We start from the raw sequence: 21,106 nt of genomic DNA, 5'->3' as shown, positions 1-21,106 counted from the left end.
TACCAGTCAATTAATTATTCATTATTATTCATTATAATTACAGTCTGTTCTAGTCTGGTCTATTCTGGTCTGCTCTGTTCTGGTCTGATTTGGTCTGGGGTCTGTTCTGGTCTGGTCTGTTCTGGTCTGCTCCAATTTGTTCTGGACTCAAAATACAGCAATATTACCCCTGAAGTGCTGAAAAGTGCATCTGTGTGTATGTGTGTCTGTGTGTGTCTGTTGTTTACACTCACTTTCTGGCTTTCTTTCTTTCTTTCTTTCTTTCTTTCTTTTTGTTTTTCTGTCTGTTTTTCTGTCTGTCTTTCTGTTTTTCTTTCTGTCGTTCTTCCTTTCAGTTTTTCTTCCTTCCTTCCTGTCTGTCTTTCTTTCTGTTACTGTCTTTCTTTCTGTCTTTCTTTCCACCTGTTCCTTCCAGTCCCGTTTGACATTAAACCTTTAAAGTGGCTCTACTTTGTCCAGGTGTTCTCACATCAGCCACAAACCTGACACGTCTCTATCTCATCATCAGCTGCATGGATCTGTTTGAAGTTCACCTCACCTGATCTTCGGTCATCGCTCAGGCCATGAATAAGATTTATTGATGACTGATTAAAGTGGGCGTGGCTACACATTCCAGAGGTCTGTGTCACAGAGCTGAAGCCAACTGTGAGCTGAGCTCAGATCAGTTCAGTCCACATTCAATTCAATTCAATTCAATTCAATTTTATTTGTATAGCGCCAAATCATAATATACATTATCTCAAGGCACTTTACAGGGTCAGGTCAAGACCTTACTTTGTTACAGAGAAAAACCCAACAGTTCCCACAACGAGCAAGCGCTTGGCGACAGGGGGGAGGAAAAACTCCCTTTTAACAGGAAGAAACCTCCAACAGAACCGGGCTCAGGGTGGGCGGCCGTCTGCCTCGACCGGTTGGGTTTAGGAGAAGAGCTGACGCAGACTCTGCGTTTCAGACTGACCTCAGATCAGTCCAGTGAATCTGCAGTCACCTTCAGAGCCAGTTTGTACTGTTGGTCTCCACATTTTTGATCAAACTTCACTCACACTTTGTTGTCACCATGATAAGGTGTCCACACCTAGTGTCAGTGTCACAGTCAGAGTCACCTGAGGTCAGGTGAGTCCTGCTGTTGGTCACAGTGAGTGGTGTATTAATGGGATTAATGAGACAGAGCAGTTCTACAGGTCTTCCTCTTAAGTTGTTCTATATGTGGAAACAAAGTGAGGCAGTTAAAGAGATTACTCTGGTTCATCTAACACAGCTGAGACAACAGCAGGAGCACATGTCTGCTGATACAAAGTCTATAATGATATATATATATATATATCATCAGTGTATGAGTGTGTGTGAATGGTAGAAGCTCCATGTGTAGATGTGTGTGTGTGAATGGATGAATGTGGCTCACATTGTAAAGTGGTCAATAAGACTAGAGAAGAGCTATATAAGCAGTCCATTTACTATTTACTTCAGGAGGGGGTCAACTCACAGACACAGAGTGTGTGTTTCAGTGAGGTCACAGGTCAGAGGTCAGAGGTCACCTGTTCAACTTTAACTCAGCAGGTGTTCTTGTTCAGCCAGTAAAAACATGGCTGCACTCTGTTATTATTCCTGCAGGTTTAATCACTAACTGACTAACTAACGGATGACTGACTACTGACTAATTAACTAGCTAACTGACTGCCTAACTAACTGGCTGACTAACTAACTGAGTGACTGACTGATTGGATGTTACTACCACACAGCTGTGACTGAGCCAATAAAGGTACAGCAGACAGTAAACAGCACCTGAAGCAGTCAGACTTCAGGGTCTTCTTCTTCTGGTACCAATAAGTTACAAGAGACTGTTTGGTTAGTAGTACTCAGTCCTGCCTCTACCACTACTACTACTACTACTGCTGCTGCTGCTGCTGCTGCTGCTACTGCGGAGAAATAAATAAATAAAGTAATAATAATAATAAAGATTAAATAAATAAATGAAAAGTAAAACAAATGAACAAATAAATAACAAAATAAATAACACATATAAATACATGAAAAGTAAAAATAAATCAATATAAAAATAAAAATTTAATCACATGTTGACTCGTCACTTTTTGCAGCGCAGCTCCACACCGCGGTCTCAGCGCAGCGGGGGGTGATGGATGTGCAGCCGTGCGTCCCTGGCCTCTCCAGCCCACCAGCCGGTGTGCGTGTGACGCACAGGAGTCTACTTAAAGCGGGATTAGAGCTGCGCGCTGCCCTCCACACCGCGCTCAGTCTGTCAGAGGACGCAGGAGCGGCGGGCACGGACTCATCCGTGCAGCCTCTGGATACTGTCGGCGCGCTCGGTCACACACAATCCTAACCTCTCCGCGCTCCGACTGTGATCTTCTCCGGATGAGCAGCCATGGGGGAGTGGACCATACTAGAGCGTCTCCTGGAGGCGGCTGTCCAGCAGCACTCCACTATGATCGGAAGGTAAGACAGAGAGGTGTGTGTGAGAGGTGGAGGTGTGGACTGACGTCAGTCAGTCACCACACAGGGGGGGGAGAAGCCACAGGAGCCGCGTGACTTCACCTGTCAGCAGGATGTAGAGGCTGCTGTAGGAGAACCCAGGGGTGAGACTGAGGGGCACTTACTCCAGCACTGGACGCACGCGCGCGTCATTCACTGCTATGGTGGATTAGTTTCCTCTTTTAAACCCTTTAAAGTTTGACACAGGTTTGAGTGGAGGGAAATAATCCAGTGATCAGATCAGTTCTTTTAATCTTATGATAATTTAGTTTTTATGGTTTAACCATTAGAAACACATTTATTTACCTGAGCTTGTCAGTCTGACACACTCAGTAACAGCATGTGTTTGTGGGTTTGTTGTTGTGTGTCTGTGATGACAGCAGTGTTACACATGAAGGCATCATCAGTAAGAATAATGAAACATGATGATGACACACTTTGTCTCCCAAACTATACAAAGTTCGTAAATCCTGAAGAACTGTGGATGAGAAAGTGACATGTTTTTTCTGATGTATGTTTTGTAATACGCCCTAAAATAAAGGAGAAAAAAAACATGATGAGGAACAGTGTTTGATGCAGACTTCAGACCTGCTGCAGGACATGGATCACAGAGAACATCAGCCCTGCTCCTAACAATCACAGAACAAATGACGTTCACTGTGACAACAACTCAACAACATCCGACACATGATGGTGGAAACGGACTCACAGTAAACGAGCTGCTGTCCTCAACCTTTCTCACCACATCACTGATTAAACCCATGAACAGACTGTCCTGTAACAAATGAGCCCACAGGTCATCTGTCAGCAGGTTATTATGACCCATAGTTAGGTTTTGTTCTAGTGGTGGTTTTAATGATGATTGGAGCAAAGGGAAAAGTGCAGTGACATAGTTTATAGAGCGACAAAGTCCACATCAGGAGGAGGTTGGGGTGGATGGATGAATATGACACAGGAGAGCGGTGTTCGATTCCCATGTGAAAGTAGCAGTTTATGTTGTTTCTATTATCCATGACCGTTCATTGTTATTATTGTAACCATGACAACAAAGATCGTCTAATCTTGAGGAAGTACTTATTTTAACCCAAAACACCATCTTTTCCTAAACCTAACCAAGCCATGACCGTTAATATACTAACCATGGCAACGAAGGTAGGTGCACCACCATCTCTGTAGTCTGTGTGTTTATTATTGTCTGTGTGATCCAATAAAAATCTAGCAGATTTCAGGTAAACACTCAGAGAAACTAAATCCTGCAAGGCTGGATGGTGGGTTCAGGTGGGCGGGGCTTGGGGCATGGCTGAGGGAGCAGTGACTGCTTTTTTGTGACATCACAAAGTTCCAGAAGTCCTGACGGCTGGTTTTAAGACTCAGTTTCTGAATACAGGCTGTGTGCATTTCTCTGTGGACTGAGGCTTTGATACTTTCACAGTATTAATATAGAACCTAGACCTGCTTTATAATCAAAAACACATGGACATCTACCTTTAGACTGGATGGACCTTTAACTTACTTCTAAACAAAAGAAGAACCAGAACATTAAAAATCATGTTGAAGGAAACATGAGTGATTTTAGTCCAGTTCAGACTGGGGTAGTGATGCAGCCTCCTGTGGCTGAAATCAGTATCACAGCAACAAACAATAATAATTTGTCTTCTGTAAAAAGAGCAGAGATAATCCCTGCAGCAGACAGGGATTATCGTCTCTGGTCACCTCCTCCGGGGTACAGTACAGTACACGTGAAACTGAAGCTCTCCAGGTTCAGGTGTTTATCTCTGACTTCTGTTCCCTCAGGATCCTGCTGACCGTGGTGGTGATCTTCAGGATCCTGATCGTGGCGATCGTTGGAGAGACCGTATACAATGACGAACAGTCCATGTTTGTGTGTAACACCTTACAGCCGGGCTGCAACCAGGCCTGCTACGACAAGGCCTTCCCCATCTCCCACATCAGGTACTGGGTGTTCCAGATCATCATGGTGTGCTGCCCCAGCCTCTGCTTCATTACCTACTCTGTGCACCAGTCCGCCAAGCAGCGGGAGCGGCGCTACTCCACGGTGTACCTCTCCCTGGACAAAGACCAGGATGCCATGAGACGGGATGACAGCAAGAAGATCAAGAACACCATTGTGAACGGGGTCCTGCAGAACACAGAGAACTCCAACAAAGAGGCCGAGCCCGACTGCTTGGAGGTCAAGGACATTCCCTGCTCAGTCTTGAGAACTACAAAGTCAAAGATGAGGAGGCAGGAGGGCATCTCCCGGTTCTACATCATCCAGGTGGTGTTCAGGAATGCGCTCGAGATTGGCTTTCTGGTGGGTCAGTATTTCCTGTATGGATTCAACGTCCCCGCGGTGTACGAGTGCGATCGATACCCCTGCATTAAAGATGTGGAGTGCTACGTCTCCAGACCCACGGAGAAGACAGTTTTCCTGGTCTTCATGTTTGCCGTCAGTGGGATCTGTGTGGTGCTGAACCTGGCGGAGCTCAATCATCTGGGCTGGAGGAAGATTAAGACCGCTGTGAGAGGGGTGCAGGCCAGGAGGAAGTCCATCTATGAGATCCGGAACAAAGACCTGCCCAGGATGAGTATGCCAAACTTTGGTCGCACTCAGTCCAGTGACTCTGCATATGTGTAGCTGGGTGGTGCCCGGACCTGAGAAGGAACTATCAGGGACAAGTGAGGAGGTCTATGGTGAGACACACTGGTTCATTAAGGTGGGGCAGTCAGGTCAGTGACATCAGGGCCACCTGAGTCTCCACCTTTGTAAAGTGCTTCTTAAAACAGAAACTGATGCACAACGTGGCCAAATGTATGTGGACACCCACCACTTCAGACATCTGTGACAGATGAAAGTGTGACTGTGACACCTCATCCTCACGTCTCCAGTTACAGGTTAGCTGTGACAGGAAATCCCAAAGGACATAAAGGTGGGATTTGACTTTCCCTCCCTGTCTGTCAGACCAAGTCTTTAGAGACTCTTCAGAAAGCTCCTTCAGATGTGTTTCTATAGTCCATCCCTGAGGTCTGGGTCTCAGTCAGGACAGTTGATCAGCTGATCTCCCTCAGATGTGAACCTTCTTGTTTCAGATGCCTGCACCATGACCTTAACCTGACAACCAGTTTCACCAAGAGCCCCTATCTGTGATGTTGTTGTTGTGACGTCATCAAGTGCCATTCATGTACAAACCTGTAGAAAAACATGACTCCTCCCCCAGCCACCAGTCACCTCAACCAGCCATTACACAGTCCAGATTATTGATCTGAGTATTGATCTGACTCTGGTCCTAATCAGTGAACTTCAGATTGTCACAGTTAATACCATCTGTAATAAAATGTTACCATACCAAGGAGAACAGTGTGTGTGTTTGTGTGTGTGATGTTCATCTGCTCCACACTTTTCTACTGGAGATAAAAACACCTGATAAACAGCTGCTCACTGAGGTTTCATCAAACAACAGGAGGACATCTGTGTGTGTCTGTGTATGTGTGTGTCTGTATGTGTGTGTGTGTGTGTTTGTGTGTGTGTGTGTGTGTGTGTGTGTGTGTGTGTGTGTGTGTGTGTCAGACAGGAGGCAGCGCAGCAGGGTGAGAACCTGCCAAGATGACTCAGGAAGTTTGAGGACAAAAACTGGAGGACAGAGCTCCACATACACACACACACACAGGTGTGTTGAAGTTGAGTCCACTAGGACTAGTAGACACTTAGTAGACACTGGTCTACTAAGGACCACCTTTGTAGCCTGAGAAGGTGGTCTATGAAGGCTGAACCCAGATGAGACTGTCTGGTCTACAGAGGATTTTCTGTTTGTGTCACCAGCTGTCCCGCCCTTACCATGGCTCCTGTTGCCTAGCAACCTTGACAACATGTGACTTGAGGTCCTTGGTTTTAACAGTTGTTCCGTTACTGTTGAACTGAGTTGAAACACAATACTGACATTAACAGTGTGATCCTCAGGCTCTCTGTCTGTGCTGTTTGATGACAGATTATTTTTATTACTGGAGCAATGAATCTTGGGATATGCTGGACCATGAAGGCTCCGCCTTTTGGATCATTTGAGGTCCAGGAAAAGACCCTGCAGTGCCTGGCTCTGAGCAAAGTAATGACAGATTCAGGTCTGAGGGGGTTATCAGTCAGATATCAGTCTGGTACCTGATGACAGTGGGCAGACACATCAGAGGTCATCTGAGGTCAAGTAACAACATCAGTGGTCGTCTGAGGTTATCGGAGTTCATCTAACATCATCAGAGGTCATCTAAGGTCCTCAGAGATCATCTGAGGTCATCAGAGGTGACTGGAGATGGTACATGTTTTTGCACATTGTCATCATCAAGTCAAACATGAAAAGTCTGTTGGAGGAGATGATGTGATGCTGTATTATTAGACATCAACAGTTCTACATGCTGTTTTCAGGTTCAGTAACATCATTCAGAGTCAGAACAACCATACAGACTGTCGTGTGTCTGTGACCAGGTGAACCTCTGCCAACTTCCTCCTGCAGTGAACACGCACAGTCCAGACTCAGCCTGAGAGGTCTGTGCTGCAGGAGAGAGAGAGCCTGAGAGTGATGACTGAGATGCTCTCACACTCTGCTCTAATATCTCACATCCTGTTTTCTGTCACGCCCCAGGTGAGTTGTGCATCCTCCACCTGGTCTTCCTCAGCTATAATAAAGACAGATGATGAGTGAAATTATCAGTCAACACCATGACTGAGTGTTTCCACCTTGAACTGCAGAGAACCAATAACAGTCTCATAAAAACAGATTCAGATAGTCAGGGATTCATACGTCATAGAAACTAAGGAACCAATCCTTGTTTACTCCAAAACCTGTGGGGATGGGTGGCGAGGCTAAATACACCTGAATCCTTGTCAGTACAGAGAGCTAGAGTTAGCATTAGCACAACCACTAACACTCTGACAGCCACTGCCAGTTACAAGTTAAAAAACATAAACAGAAAAAAGATGCTAATTAAGCTAACCATTCTGATACCTTTGCTAGTCTCTGATTCTGGTCTCAACAGACTCCTCATCTGAGTCTGGGTCTGACTGAGGCTCCAACATGAGGCTGAGTCTCTCTGATGTTTCCTCCTCTAACCATCTTCATACTCTGCTCTTTCACCTGGACACCTAGAGCAAGCAGGTGGTGGGCGGGGCCAAGGCCTGATCCAGGTTCTCAGTCAGGAAGTCAGAATAGATGAGCGTCAGACCAGTTTTAGTCACAGCAGTCACAGTGACCCTGGATCAGAGAGACTTCCTGGACCGGGAGACAGTGGGCTGAGGGTCTCTCTGGGTTTACATGTCCTCCATGAACCTGCGTGGTTTCCAGTCTGAAGACATGGCATCACCCTGTCCAGGTCCACCTCACCTCTCATCTGGAAACCCTGACAGAGCTGATGATGAAGTTCTTTTTGACTCTTCCTCTTTTTCACCCTGTTCTTCATGGTTTTGACTCGTCTCTCACCTCAGATGCTCATGTCCACTTTTAGCTCAACACATCATATCTAAAATTTAAAAGCTGTGTGTGTGTGTGTGTGTGTGTGTGTGTGAGAGAGAGAGAGAGAGAGAGAGAGAGAGAGAGAGAGAGAGAGCTTCTTCCACAGACAAACAGCACTCACATCAATGTTCATGGTCCCAGCAGCTCCATCAGGATGGATGTGTGTCCGTCAGGTAAAGAGGGCTAGTCAGCTGTATGAAAGGAGCTGTTGACCCAGTTAGATTCATCACATTGACTATGAGTATATCCTGAGATCAGGTCTAACTATGGATCTTACACCTATGAGACCAACAGTGAGTCATGGTTAATTATACAGAGAGTAGTTTCATATACACCATGTTGTTTACTCTGCAGTGTCATAAGACGACACCTCATGTTGTTCAGACGGGAAGTAGAACTCTAACACTGACTCATCATGCTGGGCTCTGGATATTGCAATATGTGACGTCACCATTGCAACGAATGCTATGACCAATCAGACCAATCAGACATTCTGTTTGGACAGTGTCTGTATATGGGACCTACAGTTAATACTTGATTCTGTTTAAAGGTCCATACAGTCTCAAAGTATTTAAAGGTCAATACAGTCTAAAGGTAGATGTCCATGTGTTTCTGATTATAAAGCAGGTCTAGGTTCTATATTAATACTGTGAAAGTATCAAAGCCTCAGTCCACAGAGAAATGCACACAGCCTGTATTCAGAAACTGAGCCTTAAAACCAGCCGTCAGGACTTCTGGAACTTTGTGATGTCACAACAAAGCAGTCACTGCTCCCTCAGGCACACTCTAAGTATCGCCCACCTGCCCATCCAAGTTTGCACAATTTGGTTTCTCTTAGTGTTTACCTGAAATCTGGATCATTCGGAAAGCAATCAGAAGAGAGGCTCAGAGTCTCTCTTGTTTTATTCTGAAATCACCTTGTGTGTCTCTTTGTTCTGTTTTCCTCCTTGCTGATTGTCTGCCCCGCCCTCATGTGTTTCTCCTGTGTTAAATTACCTTGTGTATTTAAGTCTCTGTCATTCAGTCTGTTGTACTTCAGTCTGGATTTGTTTTTGGACTTCCTGGTTTTTGTTCCTGTGCCTGAGTTTCTATGTTGAGTTCTGTAAGTTAGTCACTTTTGTTGCTATTTTCCACCAACCTCCTTATTGTGTTGGCTGCATTTGGGTTCAGTTTTTCCTAAACTGTGACACTGAGGTGGTTTTCGGTTCTTAAAATGGCAGATATATCTTCTGATGGATATCAACGCTTCAGATAAAACACAGTGTAAAGTATGAGACCTTTAATTTAGACCTGTTGACCTCATTAGTCGACACTTTGTGTATCCCAGGAATGGCAAGAGGCCGTCTCAATCAACATGATCTGCAACAGAGAGCAAAGAGTTAAAAGTGGGACAGGTATGAAAGCTCCTCAGAGTCTCTGGTTGAAACTTTATTTCTGATAAATAATGTTTGTAGTTAGTTTGTAACAAGCTGCTAATCGGGAGGTACTGTTTGAGGTCATCAGGACTGAACTGATGAGCAAATCATTTACAGGAGCCTCATACATGCCACTAAAGCCCAGTCCACTTGGTATGAAGAACCTTGTGCTGGCCTCAGTGTGACAGTTCACAGGTCCAGGAAGCAGAGGGACTGGGTTTTGGAGGCTATCGCACATCTGGCTACACCTCTGCATCCTGGTACTAAAGTACACTGTGACCAGTTCAACCATGAAGGCTGTGGACCAAATGCAGGAGAAGTAGGTGTACCTGACTGTACAGTGATGAAGAGCCAGGTCACCAAAGCACCACAGAGCTGCCAGGTGACCAGACCATGAGCCTCGGCATCGTTACCAGAGCAGAAGGTGTGTGTGGTGATATGTGACAACAAATCTGAGGCTTTACCACCAGAGGACAGTGGCAGTCAATCACTGGGGCTGACCCGCTGACAAGATGATGAGTTAAAGAGCGTCAGGAGGAAGACATGAATGATCAAGATGCTGCTGCGCTTCACTGACCTCACTTCAGCGAACAGCTGGATGCTGCGTCGCCAAGACAACAGTGAATGAAATAGTTCAGCCATATTTGACACTGCCCATGTTTTCCTGCTTTACGAATGTATGAACTAATAAAACAAGAACGCAAACTCGTCAGTTTTGAAGAAACTCTCAAATGTCACAAAAAATAGTCCATGCTCACATGAGGTGGTTTTTCAGACTGTTGGACAAAGCAACATTTTCACCAGATGGAAACACTTTTTTAAGTCACATGACATGAGTGGTCACATGACATCCAAGAACACTGCAGCCTGTTTTCCCCAATTAGCCCTGACACATGGCTACTGTCAGATACGAGAGGTTTGTCTTTCATCATCACGCCTTTGTCACCTTCGATTAAACACTACGACTCTGCTGTGGATGTCATCGTTCCAATAACTAGCAGCTGCTCGAAACCTGTCACCATGTTTAACTGGTTTAACTGGAATGATACGATAAGAGGAGAAAACCAGCTTCATTCACAGAGCATCACTCAGTGGAAACAGAACATTCACACCTGAGTTTTCTAGAAGAAAATCACTGAGTGGAAACGTGGCTCCAGATGTTGAACAGGGTGAGAATGAACATCAGCTCACCATAGCAACCAGAGGAAGAGGAAGAGGAAGAGGAACGAGGAAGAGGAACGAGGAAGAGTAAGAGGAAAAGGAAGATCATGTTCTCAATGATGAGGAACAGACAGTGTGTCCACTTTCTCATGTTAAAGAAATAAACCAACATGAATCCTGGTCTCTAGAGACATAAATCCTGGATTATCTGGATAAACCACAGAGTTGTATGTAAATGTAACAAGTGTTGACAGGTTGATGTCCTTGTGACCTGAAGCAGACTGACGATCACATCGCTGACCTGTGACTGAGGCAGAATGAAGACCACATCACTGACCTGTGACTGACCTGTGGCTCGGGTATGTCCTGACTCATCCCTTAGTTATGCTGCTATAGAGCTAGACTGCTGGGGGATTCCCACGAATCACTGGGCTCTCTCTCTCTCTCTCTCTCTCTCTCGATTACTTTATGCCATTAACTTTGTATTTTTTTTCTCTCCTGTAGTTTGTGCTTCTCCTCTCTCTCTCTCTCTCTCTGTCCTCATTCTGCAGGTCTCTCTGCCTCTGGAGCAGCAGGATCCAGATCCACCACTACTCATCATTACTATTAACCACTGTTATCTGTCATTATTATTGATAACACCATTACCTACACAGCTGTTCCTGGTCCCCCCCCCCCCCCCCCCCGGTCGAGGCAGACGGCCGCCCACCCTGAGCCCGGTTCTGTTGGAGGTTTCTTCCCGTTAAAGGGAGTTTTTCCTCCCCCCTGTCGCCAAGCGCTTGCTCTTTGTGGGAACTGTTGGGTTTTTCTCTGTAACAAAGTAAGGTCTTGACCTTACCCTGTAAAGTGCCTCGAGATAATGTATATTATGATTTGGCACTATACAAATAAAATTGAATTGAATTGAATTGAATTGACTGAGGCAGACTGAAGACCACATCACTGACCTGTGACCTGAGGCAGACTTCTGTATTCACTTTGTTTCGACATTTGTTCATTTCCTGTTTTAATTTGAAGGAATTTACCCTGCGTGTCCTCTGTTGTTTTACTGCCTGTCCCGCCTTAAAGTGTTTCAACTGCGTCTTGTCACCTGCTTTCCTTATTTCTGCTGCTGTCAGTTTCTCTTCCTGTTCTGGATGGTTCATCTTTTTGGGTTTGGTTTTCTTGTTGCACCAGTTTGGACGTTGTTTCTCCTGAAGAGTAAGACTTTGTGTTTTTACGCTTTGATGAATAAATGATTGAGTTGACCCTGCTGTGTCTGTGTGGTCTGTGTTTGGGTCCAGCTGTCCTCAATGTGACACAGCCATACCAGTCCACCACCACTCTACCAGCGCCAGTCCACCACCACCACCAGTCCACCACCACCAGCACCAGTCCACCACCAGCACCAGTCGAACAGCACCAGTCCACCACTAGCACCAGTCCACCACTCTGAACAGTGATGTCATGTGTGATGTTAGCTTACAAAAAACTGAACAAAGTAAACAGTCATTTATTATGAACCTTTAACTTGGACTGAACATGGTTCCTTTATGTTGGTATGTGATACTTCACCTGTGAGAGGGAAACAACAGGTGTGGAGGACTTTCACTGGTTCACTGTTGATTGATCACCAGTCTTCAGAGGGTGGGTCTTAGCTAATGTGGGACTCCCTCCTTCTGAGGACAGAAGGAGATCTGAATACTACAGTTATGAGCAGGGGTTGATAGTAAAAGAGTACATTTACTTCAGTCCTGTACTTCAGTATATTTTTTCCAGTCTTTGTACTTTACCTGAGTTAGATTTTTATAGTAAACTTCTGACTTTTCCTCCACTACATCTAAAGACAAATATTGTAATTTTGACTCCACTACATTCCTATGTAGTACTCCTACTTTGAAGCAGCTTTGAGTCAGTGAGTAAATTTTATTTTATTTTGAAAAATCCGATAGACCATACACTGTGTTGATCACAGGAGAAAAAACAATCACAGCAAACTACTCCTCTGTCAGTCATATTTGAACCTGTCAGTGTCCTAATGAAGCTTTGTTAGATAAAGATTCTTCACCAGAGACCAGGACCTGATCTGAAGTCTGGGTTTGAAGGTTTAAAAACAAAGGAAGATTAATTTAGTTTTAAATCTTATCAGTCGACAAAAATTCATCGTCCAACTCGAGAGAGCGTGTCAAGGACAGTTTTCAGTGGCTGGCTGAACTTCTGTTGATTCAGTTGAGTTTCATGTCTATGTCTTCAGTCTTTGTATCTATTCTTTAATGTCCAGGTTCTACAGTCAGTCAGTCAGCAGGTTGTTTCACAGTCATCAGGTTCTGTAAAGGTGCTGACATAAAAAATGTACTTTTAAAGTATTTTTTAAATCAAGTACTCCAGTACTTTAACTGAAGTTAAACTAAACAACTTTCACTTATATTGCAGTAACATTTTACCAATATCTATACTCTGATTCAAGTACTGGAGCTGTGGACTCTGTCCACCTCTGGTTATGAGTATCTTCTGGTCGAGACTGTGACAGACAGTAACTGATGACCCTCATACCTCAAATATTTTGGATCTGCGTCTAGATCAGCCTTAATGACCTACCTCTGTGTCAGTGCAGGGTTGGTGGTATGAGGAGAGGACCAGAGTGAGCTGGTGCAACCACAGGATGAGTGGAGGGGCAACAGTTCACCAGGGTTCAGGTAAGGTCTACATCCTTAAAACGAGCTGTCAGGACTTCTGTAACTTTGTGATGTCACAACAAACAGTCTCCACCCTCCACTGAAGCGCCAGCATTTTGGATCAGCTGGAAGCTTTTCACTGAGTTACTGGGACAGCCTGATGATAAAGGATTACAGTTGCCCAGTCTAGAGGGAACAGATGGAAGTTTGTTAAAGTCCAAGTCCTGATCAAAGATAACTCCCTGATGTTCGTGCTGGAGGCCAGGACGATGACATCTACAGTAAGTATATCATTAGATGATGTGTTTCTGAGCTGTTTGGGTTCAAATACAATAACTTCAGTTTTGTCACAATTTAATAGCAAGGAAGAGGTTGAAGTTTAGCCACTTGATCAGTCTCATCAGGTTTGATTAATTGGTTATAACTGGGTATCATCTGCATAACAAAGAAAGTTTATGGAGTGTTTCCTAATATTACCTATCAATAATGATGACAGATAACAGTGGTTAATAGTAATGATGAGTAGTGGCGGATCTGGATCTTGCTGCTCCAGAGGTAGAGATACCTGCAGAATGAGGACAGAGAGAGAGAGAGAGAGAGGAGAAGCACAAACTACAGGAGAGAAAAAAATACAAAGTTAATGTCATAAAGTAATCGAGAGAGAGAGAGAGAGAGAGAGAGAGAAAGCGCGAGAGAGAGAGAGTGCCCAGTGCATCATGGGAATCCCCCAGCAGTCTAGCTCTATAGAAGCATAACTAATGGATGGATCAGGACATACCCGAGCCAGCCCTAACTATAAGCTTTACTAAACAAGACAGTTTTAAGCCTGATCTTAAAGGTAGAGAGGGGGTCTGCCTCCCGAACCCACACTGGGAGCTGGTTCCACAGGAGAGGAGCCTGATAGCTGAAGGCTCTGCCCCCCATTCTACTCTTACAAACTCTGGGAACCACAAGTTGACCTGCATTTAGAGAGCGAAGTGTCCTATTGGGAAAATAGGGAACTATAAGCTCTCCAAGGTACGATGGTGCCTGACCATTAATGGCTTTGTAGGTGAGGAGGAGGATTTTAAATTCTATCCTGGATTTTACAGGGAGCCAATGCAGAGAGGCTAACACAGGAGAGATGTGATCTCGTTTCCTAGTTCCTGTCAGTACTTGTGCTGCCGCATGTGGTGTAGCCTGTTAATAAAGAGATCGATCATATTTAGTAAAGAAGAGCTGACTAAGGTCAAACTACAGCCCAGTTTAGATGAAGAACTCGGTGAAGTGAAGGATGATGGGAGAAAATGTGTCTAAATATATACCAGGTTGTAAGGTGTGTGTGTTTGAGGGCTGGAGGTGAGAGTTAGTCAGAGTACATATCAGACGTTCCACTCAGGGTGAAAGATGTTGTTGAGAGAGCCCTCAGTACTGACCCCCCCACCCCACGCCCAGAAAAATAAAGTCTTTCTCTTGCTATTATTGCTGCTGGCACAGTGTGTGCTGTCTGACAACGCAGGAACGCCATCAAACAAGAGTCTTTAAATTCACTAAAAGAGCCTTTTTTAGCTTCACGTCTCTGTAAGAGCTCAGGCAGCAGCACAGTAACTACAGACTGTCATCTAATTTTAATGAAGACATCAAACAGAGCAAAAATATCTCTCCACCCAGAGACATCAGCCTTGTCTCCACCTGTCTACCTGAGTAGAGCCTCTCGTCCTCAGCTCACACTCAGCTGTCTGATGGTTGGTGTCCCTGAGGTGTGGTCACCTGTCACCTGAGCCATCTCCTGCACAGTCTGGCAGTGGACAGCTTCATGACCCATCACCTCACATCAATAAACCTACATCATCTAACCTACATCATAAAACCTGCATCAATAAACCTGCACAGCCTGTATGTGTGGGTTGTGGGTTTGTCTGGGGCCCCTCTGAGAGTGTGGGTCCTCCCACACAGGAGGACACACAGGACCCTGAGTGCTCCAGGTTTGACCTCTGACATTCCAAACACATGCAGGTGATCTTAAATATGACCCTAACCCTTACTGCCATCACCATCATCACCACCACTTATCACAATCATGGTGATGATAATGTGATGTTGGTTGCTGTGGTTATAGTACAGTCTGACTCCGAAGGAGACTGAACACAGTCTGTTCCAGCATATCACTCCCTTTAAGCTAAACTGTAGCTCTGTGCTCAGTACACAGTGAGACTGAGATCCATCTCCCGTGGAACTTTCCTTTAATCCTCCAGATACAGTAACTGAGAGCACATAAAACAGGGCAGAGAGCTGGTTCAGCTCCACCTTGTATGAGTACATTGTTCCCCACTGAAGTCTTGATCACAGCCTGGGCACACAGCCTGTAATCAGACCAGAGAGGTCAGAAGCTGCTGCAGAACATTAAGAAGGCACGGACAGTGATCACTCATGTAACTTCAGTCCACCTGATATCAATATGTCCTCCTGGATCCTTAGACCAGGCTGAACTCACAGGCAGCCCTGTGTTTGAGAGCTGAGGCTGGTACACTCTCCAGAAAGCACTTTGATTGTGAGGAAGATGCTCTCAGACAGAGTCTCCGGTGTATCTTTGAATCCTGGTGGTTTGGAGTTACCATCACTGAGCATCACCTCAGACACATGAGAGCCTGCGAACAGCTTCACCAGCACGTGGCCTTGCCTTGTCATGGGTGAAGTGTTGTGACAGTGATAAAGTCATTTTGAGGAATCACTCAAACTGAAGAGAATTTCATGACAGACACAGACAGTAACCAGAGCAATAAGCAGGCTGTATGTTATTTTATTATCTTACACATTACAAGTCAAACAGTGGACCACATTAAAACATGTCCTCTGTGTTGTCCTCTGTTCTCAGGAGTCCTTATAATTATCTTCAGTGTCTGCTGCTACAGTTCTGTCTGTTTACACAGAGTTTACAGGAGACTTGAATGTTGAATATCTCTTAATTCTTAATTAATGTCTGATTTATTTTGACAGAAAATGTCTCTAACCTCCACTGTCTCCACATGCAGCAGCTGAAATGATTAAAATATATCTTTATATTTTTCATGCCTATGACATGTTCAGATTCAGCCTGGACATAGAGACTATAATGGGAGGTGTCAGTGCTGTGTAATATTGCTGGTATGATGTCATTATGACATCATCAGGTCTTTTCTCTGTCTACTTTTGCTGCAAGATGCATTACGTGTGAAAAATAGACGAGACACTAAACTTCTAGATTCCGTGACGTGCGAGATGTGCATCTCACAGGCAGTGTGTCACTCTGATCTGTTACTGTGGACATCGATGTGAAAAGAAAGACACGCACACACGCAACCCATGTGTGTCTCTGGCCTTGGGATCTGGCACTATTTAAATCCAAGTGAACTGAATAATGACAAAGTGAAAACATGTTTTAAGAATTTTTGGGGAAATTTCTTGAAAATTTAAAACTTAAATCTGTCATTTACACCAGTGTTGAGACTGAGACTTGTTTTCAGGTGCCTCCTGTTTAATTATCCTCAACATGTAACTGTTAGCTAAACTCTCAGTAACATGAAGGACTGACTCGTTAGACAGGTCTTGACCAACAGTAAATTTCATGTGTGGAAGATTTCAGTGAAAGTTGACACTAAACACACAACAACAAGCACAACTGAAGTTAAAGTTAAAATTATGTAAAACATTATGTAGCATCAAATTACTGACACAGAGGAAAAGAAAAAAGTTCTGAGTCCAGCTGGAGCCTTTAGCAGCTCGTAGGGTTCTCCATCTCAGTAGAGACAGACCAGGACTGGATCGACAGTCGGACTGAGAAAGAGATTCAGCCTTGGACTGATCCACTGCGACCAGCCTTATAAATGACACTGATGGAGCTGGTAAAAACTTCAAAAACTTTCTGGATCTGGACCAGGATCATACCTGAATGCTGCGTACTGCACTGTGTCATCTCACCTGTGGGCGGAGCCTGTGTGTTTATAATCGGGAAATTATAAACACACAGGAATGTAATGGTTGATGTAATGTGTAGTATGTGTGATAAGTGTATGAAGGTGCAATGAGGGAGCATAAAGTGTGTTAACTACTCACCAGTCTCTTTGTCTTCAGGGTGTTCAGGCAAAAGGTTTCCCCAGACAATGGACCCCATGTTTTATAGTTCTGGGGGTAACCAGGTGTAAATTGGTGTGGGAAGGTTTAGATGTGTGCATTTTATTTTGGTAAATGTAATGTGGTTTAGTGGGGTTTTGTTTCATTGTTAGTGGAAGAAATGAATATGTATTTAGGGGTGTGAGGATGTGTGTATAATTATACGAAAAGAAAAGAGTGTGTTAATATGTGAGCAGGCAGTGGATCCCTGTGAGTGGAGTCTCCCGAGGTCATTAGCCGAAACACAGTATAAAAAGGCGCCATTTTAACAACTTGAGTGTTGCTGGTCTGATACTGATGCTTACTCCTGAAGATGGAGGAATAAAAGGCCTCATCTGTTACACATGCCAAACCTGCCTGTGAGTCATTTTATCGCTGTATCGTCCAACCATAATTGTGGTCTATCTTATAGTAATATACAGTAGATGTGTGTGCATTTCTTTTATGTTGCTCGAACCAGGGAGAAACACTCTTATAGGATTTACAGACATTAACCTGGAGGTGTCAGATGACCTTCATGCTCAGTGTGGAGATCAACCAGAGCTGAACTGACAAAGAAACATATCAGAGCACATCCTCCAGAAACACTGCGGATTCCTGTACCCCTTTGTGTACCAGAGGATGATACTGACTTACCTGTGATGAAAGCTGATGTCAGACCCGAGGTCAGCACAATGAAAGGTCACATACACATGTTAGCGCAGAATCACCTGTGTGAAGAGTGACAGTTTTAACAGACAGAAATACGGAGGATCCACCGTTGGATCCTTTGTGGTCCTGCCCGTTTCCACAGAGACAGCCTCTCATTGTGTGGTACACTGACTCTTCACCTATTCAGGATGTACAGCAGGTAAACATACCCTTCCTCCCTCCTCCCCCCTGCTCTCTCCTCTCAGTGTCTAACTGCTGCTGGACGAGCAGGAGGAGCCACTGTCGCACGCACGCACGCACACACTGTTTCAGTATTCAGTATCTTCCTTCTTGTTCACAATAGTGTCAGGAAAACAGTCTCCTGATACTTTTATTGTGACACCGCCTCACCTCCTGGATCACGAAAACAACCAGCCTCCTGCACTAGTGTAGCTCAGTTAGACTGAGGTGCTGTGAAAACCAGACAGGTTGTAACTGGTGGATCAGGACAGGAAGTGATCATCAGGAGAACGACTGCTTCATATTTGACATCATATGAATAAAAACATCATGTATGTAAAGTGGTGGTGGGTAATTAGACCATCTTCGAGATCAGTTTAATAAAATAATATCTCAACTCATCACAGTCTGATTTGGATGATGAGCCCAGGTTCAACCTTAGGTCGTCTTCAAAGTCAAACACCTGTGACAGAAACAAACTCTCTGGATGAATGAAATGACTCACAACAACTGTCTGATGTCACCTGTTTATTTTACTCTCAGGTTCTAGTGTCAGCTGAACTCATGGCTCCTCTGGCTGCTGTGGTTGTAACGATACAGGAACCAATAATCAGATAATTGAACCTAAATTATCTCAGATCAGTGACTGTTGTAACGCAGATACACTGTGCTCTGATTGGTCAGACTTCAGAAAGTCTGTTTAACATGTATAATTACATTTCTTCCTCTTCTTTAGTCATGTGAACGAAAAATGTTAGATTATGGCCTTTGTAAAGTCATACAAACCTAAAAAACCTGTTACTGAATCTTCAGAAAGTTTCAAAGCGACAGAGACAGAGCATCGCCATAACAACAGCTCCATCAACAGCTCCATCAACAGCTCCATCAACAGCCCTGTGCTTCCACTGTCCATTACAGCCCCTACAGCAGCACAGTGTAACTCCATCAAATACATGCCAAACACACGGCCCTGGTTACACTGGTGACACATGTTACTACGGTATTAGAATAGCAAACACAGTGAGCACTTTATTACACCTCAGCCAATCATGTGGTAGCAGTGTATAATCTCCTGCAGATCCTGGAGAGGAGCTTCACATCAAACATCTGAGTGTTTCTGACACTGATGATCCCCTGGATTTTCACACACAACAGTCTCCAGAGTTGATGAATTCCACAGGGAGGTGGTCAGGGTGGATGGTGGGTGGAGACCAAGTTCACATCCTGGGCCCACCTTTGTTTAGGTTTAGACCCTGGCTCAGGTTTTGGAAAACGGAGTAGTTGTTGGATACTGGAGGAAAAACAATGAGATGTGCTGTAGGGGAGTCTTTTGTTCACAGTCCTGGTTGGAGGACTGGTTGTTCAGGATGGAGGACTTAGTGGAGGACTGGTTGGAGGACTGGTTGTTCAGGATGGAGGACTAGTTGAAGGTCTGGTTTGATCACAAAGAAAAAGAAAAGTAAATAGTAGAGAAAAGCTCAGAGTCCACCTCTGAGTGATGACAGGGATCTGATGAACAGACTCTGAGGACCACCCTCAGGGTGGAGACAGACATCTGCTTTACTTTGTGGTTTGAATTGAGGTGATTTGATCACTGGGTGTACGTAACAGTCTGTGGTGTGATCAACAGACTGATAACCAGTGAATTATTTATCCATGGACACAGTGTGATCACCACCAGTGAACTGGAAGTGACTGTGATGGGCTGTCATCAGAGGAGGTGTAACAACAGTTCATTATGTCCTGTTAACAGACTGATGTCTCTCCATCATTACCAGCCTCTGATTCAGTTCAGTAACAGTCCTCTTTAACAGGCTTTGTCCTCATTTCATCTGGCTCGTCCCTCGATGACAGGACCATTAGGCATATTTGGGATTGATGTTTATTCAAAGCACAGACTGGGATTGTGTCTGGCCTCTTTAATCATCCAGCAGCCAGCAGCATGTGTGGATTATGGGATTTGCAACTGCCCCTCTGTCTCATTGTTTTTCAGGTGAAGTAGGCCAGTGGTTTGAACTAAAGTCTGCCTGGCTGCCACAGCTTTGATATCACTGAACTCACCAGAGTCCACTGTAAAAAACATACATTTTACCACTCAGTCCCTCAGTGTCTTCCCCGTTTCTACACTATTTGACAAAAACTCAAACACTTCACTAGTACTTCACACAGGTGACATCATATCAGAGAGAATGAGAGATGTCAGTGGTGTCAGTAGGTCTCTGGACTCAACCATCAGAAGATATATTTGTAGTTTTAAGAACCAAAAACCATCACAGTGTAATTTTACATCTCCTGTCTCAGGCTTCTCTCTGGAGTTGTAGTAACAACAGGTCAATCAGCATCCAGTACCTGATTGTTCCACCAGGTGTAACAACCCCTGCAGGCTCGTATTGCAGTCAACCAGATTATGGTTCAGGTCTGCTGGAGAGGGACAGAGGGAGAACGTAGGGTCTTCACCCATATGACTGTATAATGAAGCTGGTTTTTGTTCACCTTTAAGATTGGGGGCTCAAGAGACAAAACTGAAGGCATCATTGCTTCAACTGCCAGGAAGCAAGGACTTGTCACTACTTTGAAGGCCTCCAGTGGTGTCCTGGCTGCTGGTTCACTTAGTCCTTGTCCTTCAGGGTTGCACCATACCAGCGTCCTGGGCTTTGAACTGGCTTCTGTCACTGTTGGAGTTGACTCATCAGCAGTGATGCGTTGATCCAACATATCCTGGACCTGCTCAGCTCAATGTTCTCCTGTGATCATATCATCCATATCAGGACTGATTGGAGGGAGCCGCAGGCCGAGACCGAGCTGCCCCAGAGAGTGATAAATAAATAGCTAAATAACTACCAGCTCCAAAACGTCACAGTCCCTGAGAAACTGGTACTTAAGGTATCAG

The 21,106-nt window shown here is 44.6% G+C and overlaps 1 protein-coding gene across 1 annotated transcript; it reads left to right on the top strand.

The window, feature by feature from the left end:
- The first annotated feature begins 2,107 nt into the window (after nt 1-2,107).
- gjd2b (gap junction protein delta 2b) lies at nt 2,108-5,846 on the top strand. The gene is made up of 2 exons (XM_071478395.1): nt 2,108-2,454; nt 4,285-5,846. The coding sequence occupies exons 1-2, from the start codon at nt 2,384-2,386 to the stop codon at nt 5,126-5,128; spliced, it is 915 nt and encodes a 304-aa protein (XP_071334496.1). The 5' UTR covers nt 2,108-2,383; the 3' UTR covers nt 5,129-5,846.
- The last annotated feature ends 15,260 nt before the right edge of the window (nt 5,847-21,106 follow it).

This window comes from Trachinotus anak, unplaced genomic scaffold, assembly GCF_046630095.1.
Source record: "Trachinotus anak isolate AG129_WGS33_773 ecotype Australia unplaced genomic scaffold, CSIRO_AGI_Tana_v1 ptg000005l, whole genome shotgun sequence".
NCBI classification, from domain to species: Eukaryota; Metazoa; Chordata; class Actinopteri; order Carangiformes; family Carangidae; genus Trachinotus; species Trachinotus anak.
Note: the sequence above shows the minus strand (reverse complement) of the source record. Positions and strands in the feature narration are given on the sequence as shown.

Coding starts and splice junctions, on each gene's coding strand:
- gjd2b (XM_071478395.1), top strand. CDS start 2,384: ATGGGGGAGTGGACCATACTAGAGCGTCTCCTGGAGGCGGCTGTCCAG. Junction 2,455..4,284: donor CACTCCACTATGATCGGAAG/GTAAGACAGAGA, acceptor CTGTTCCCTCAG/GATCCTGCTGACCGTGGTGG.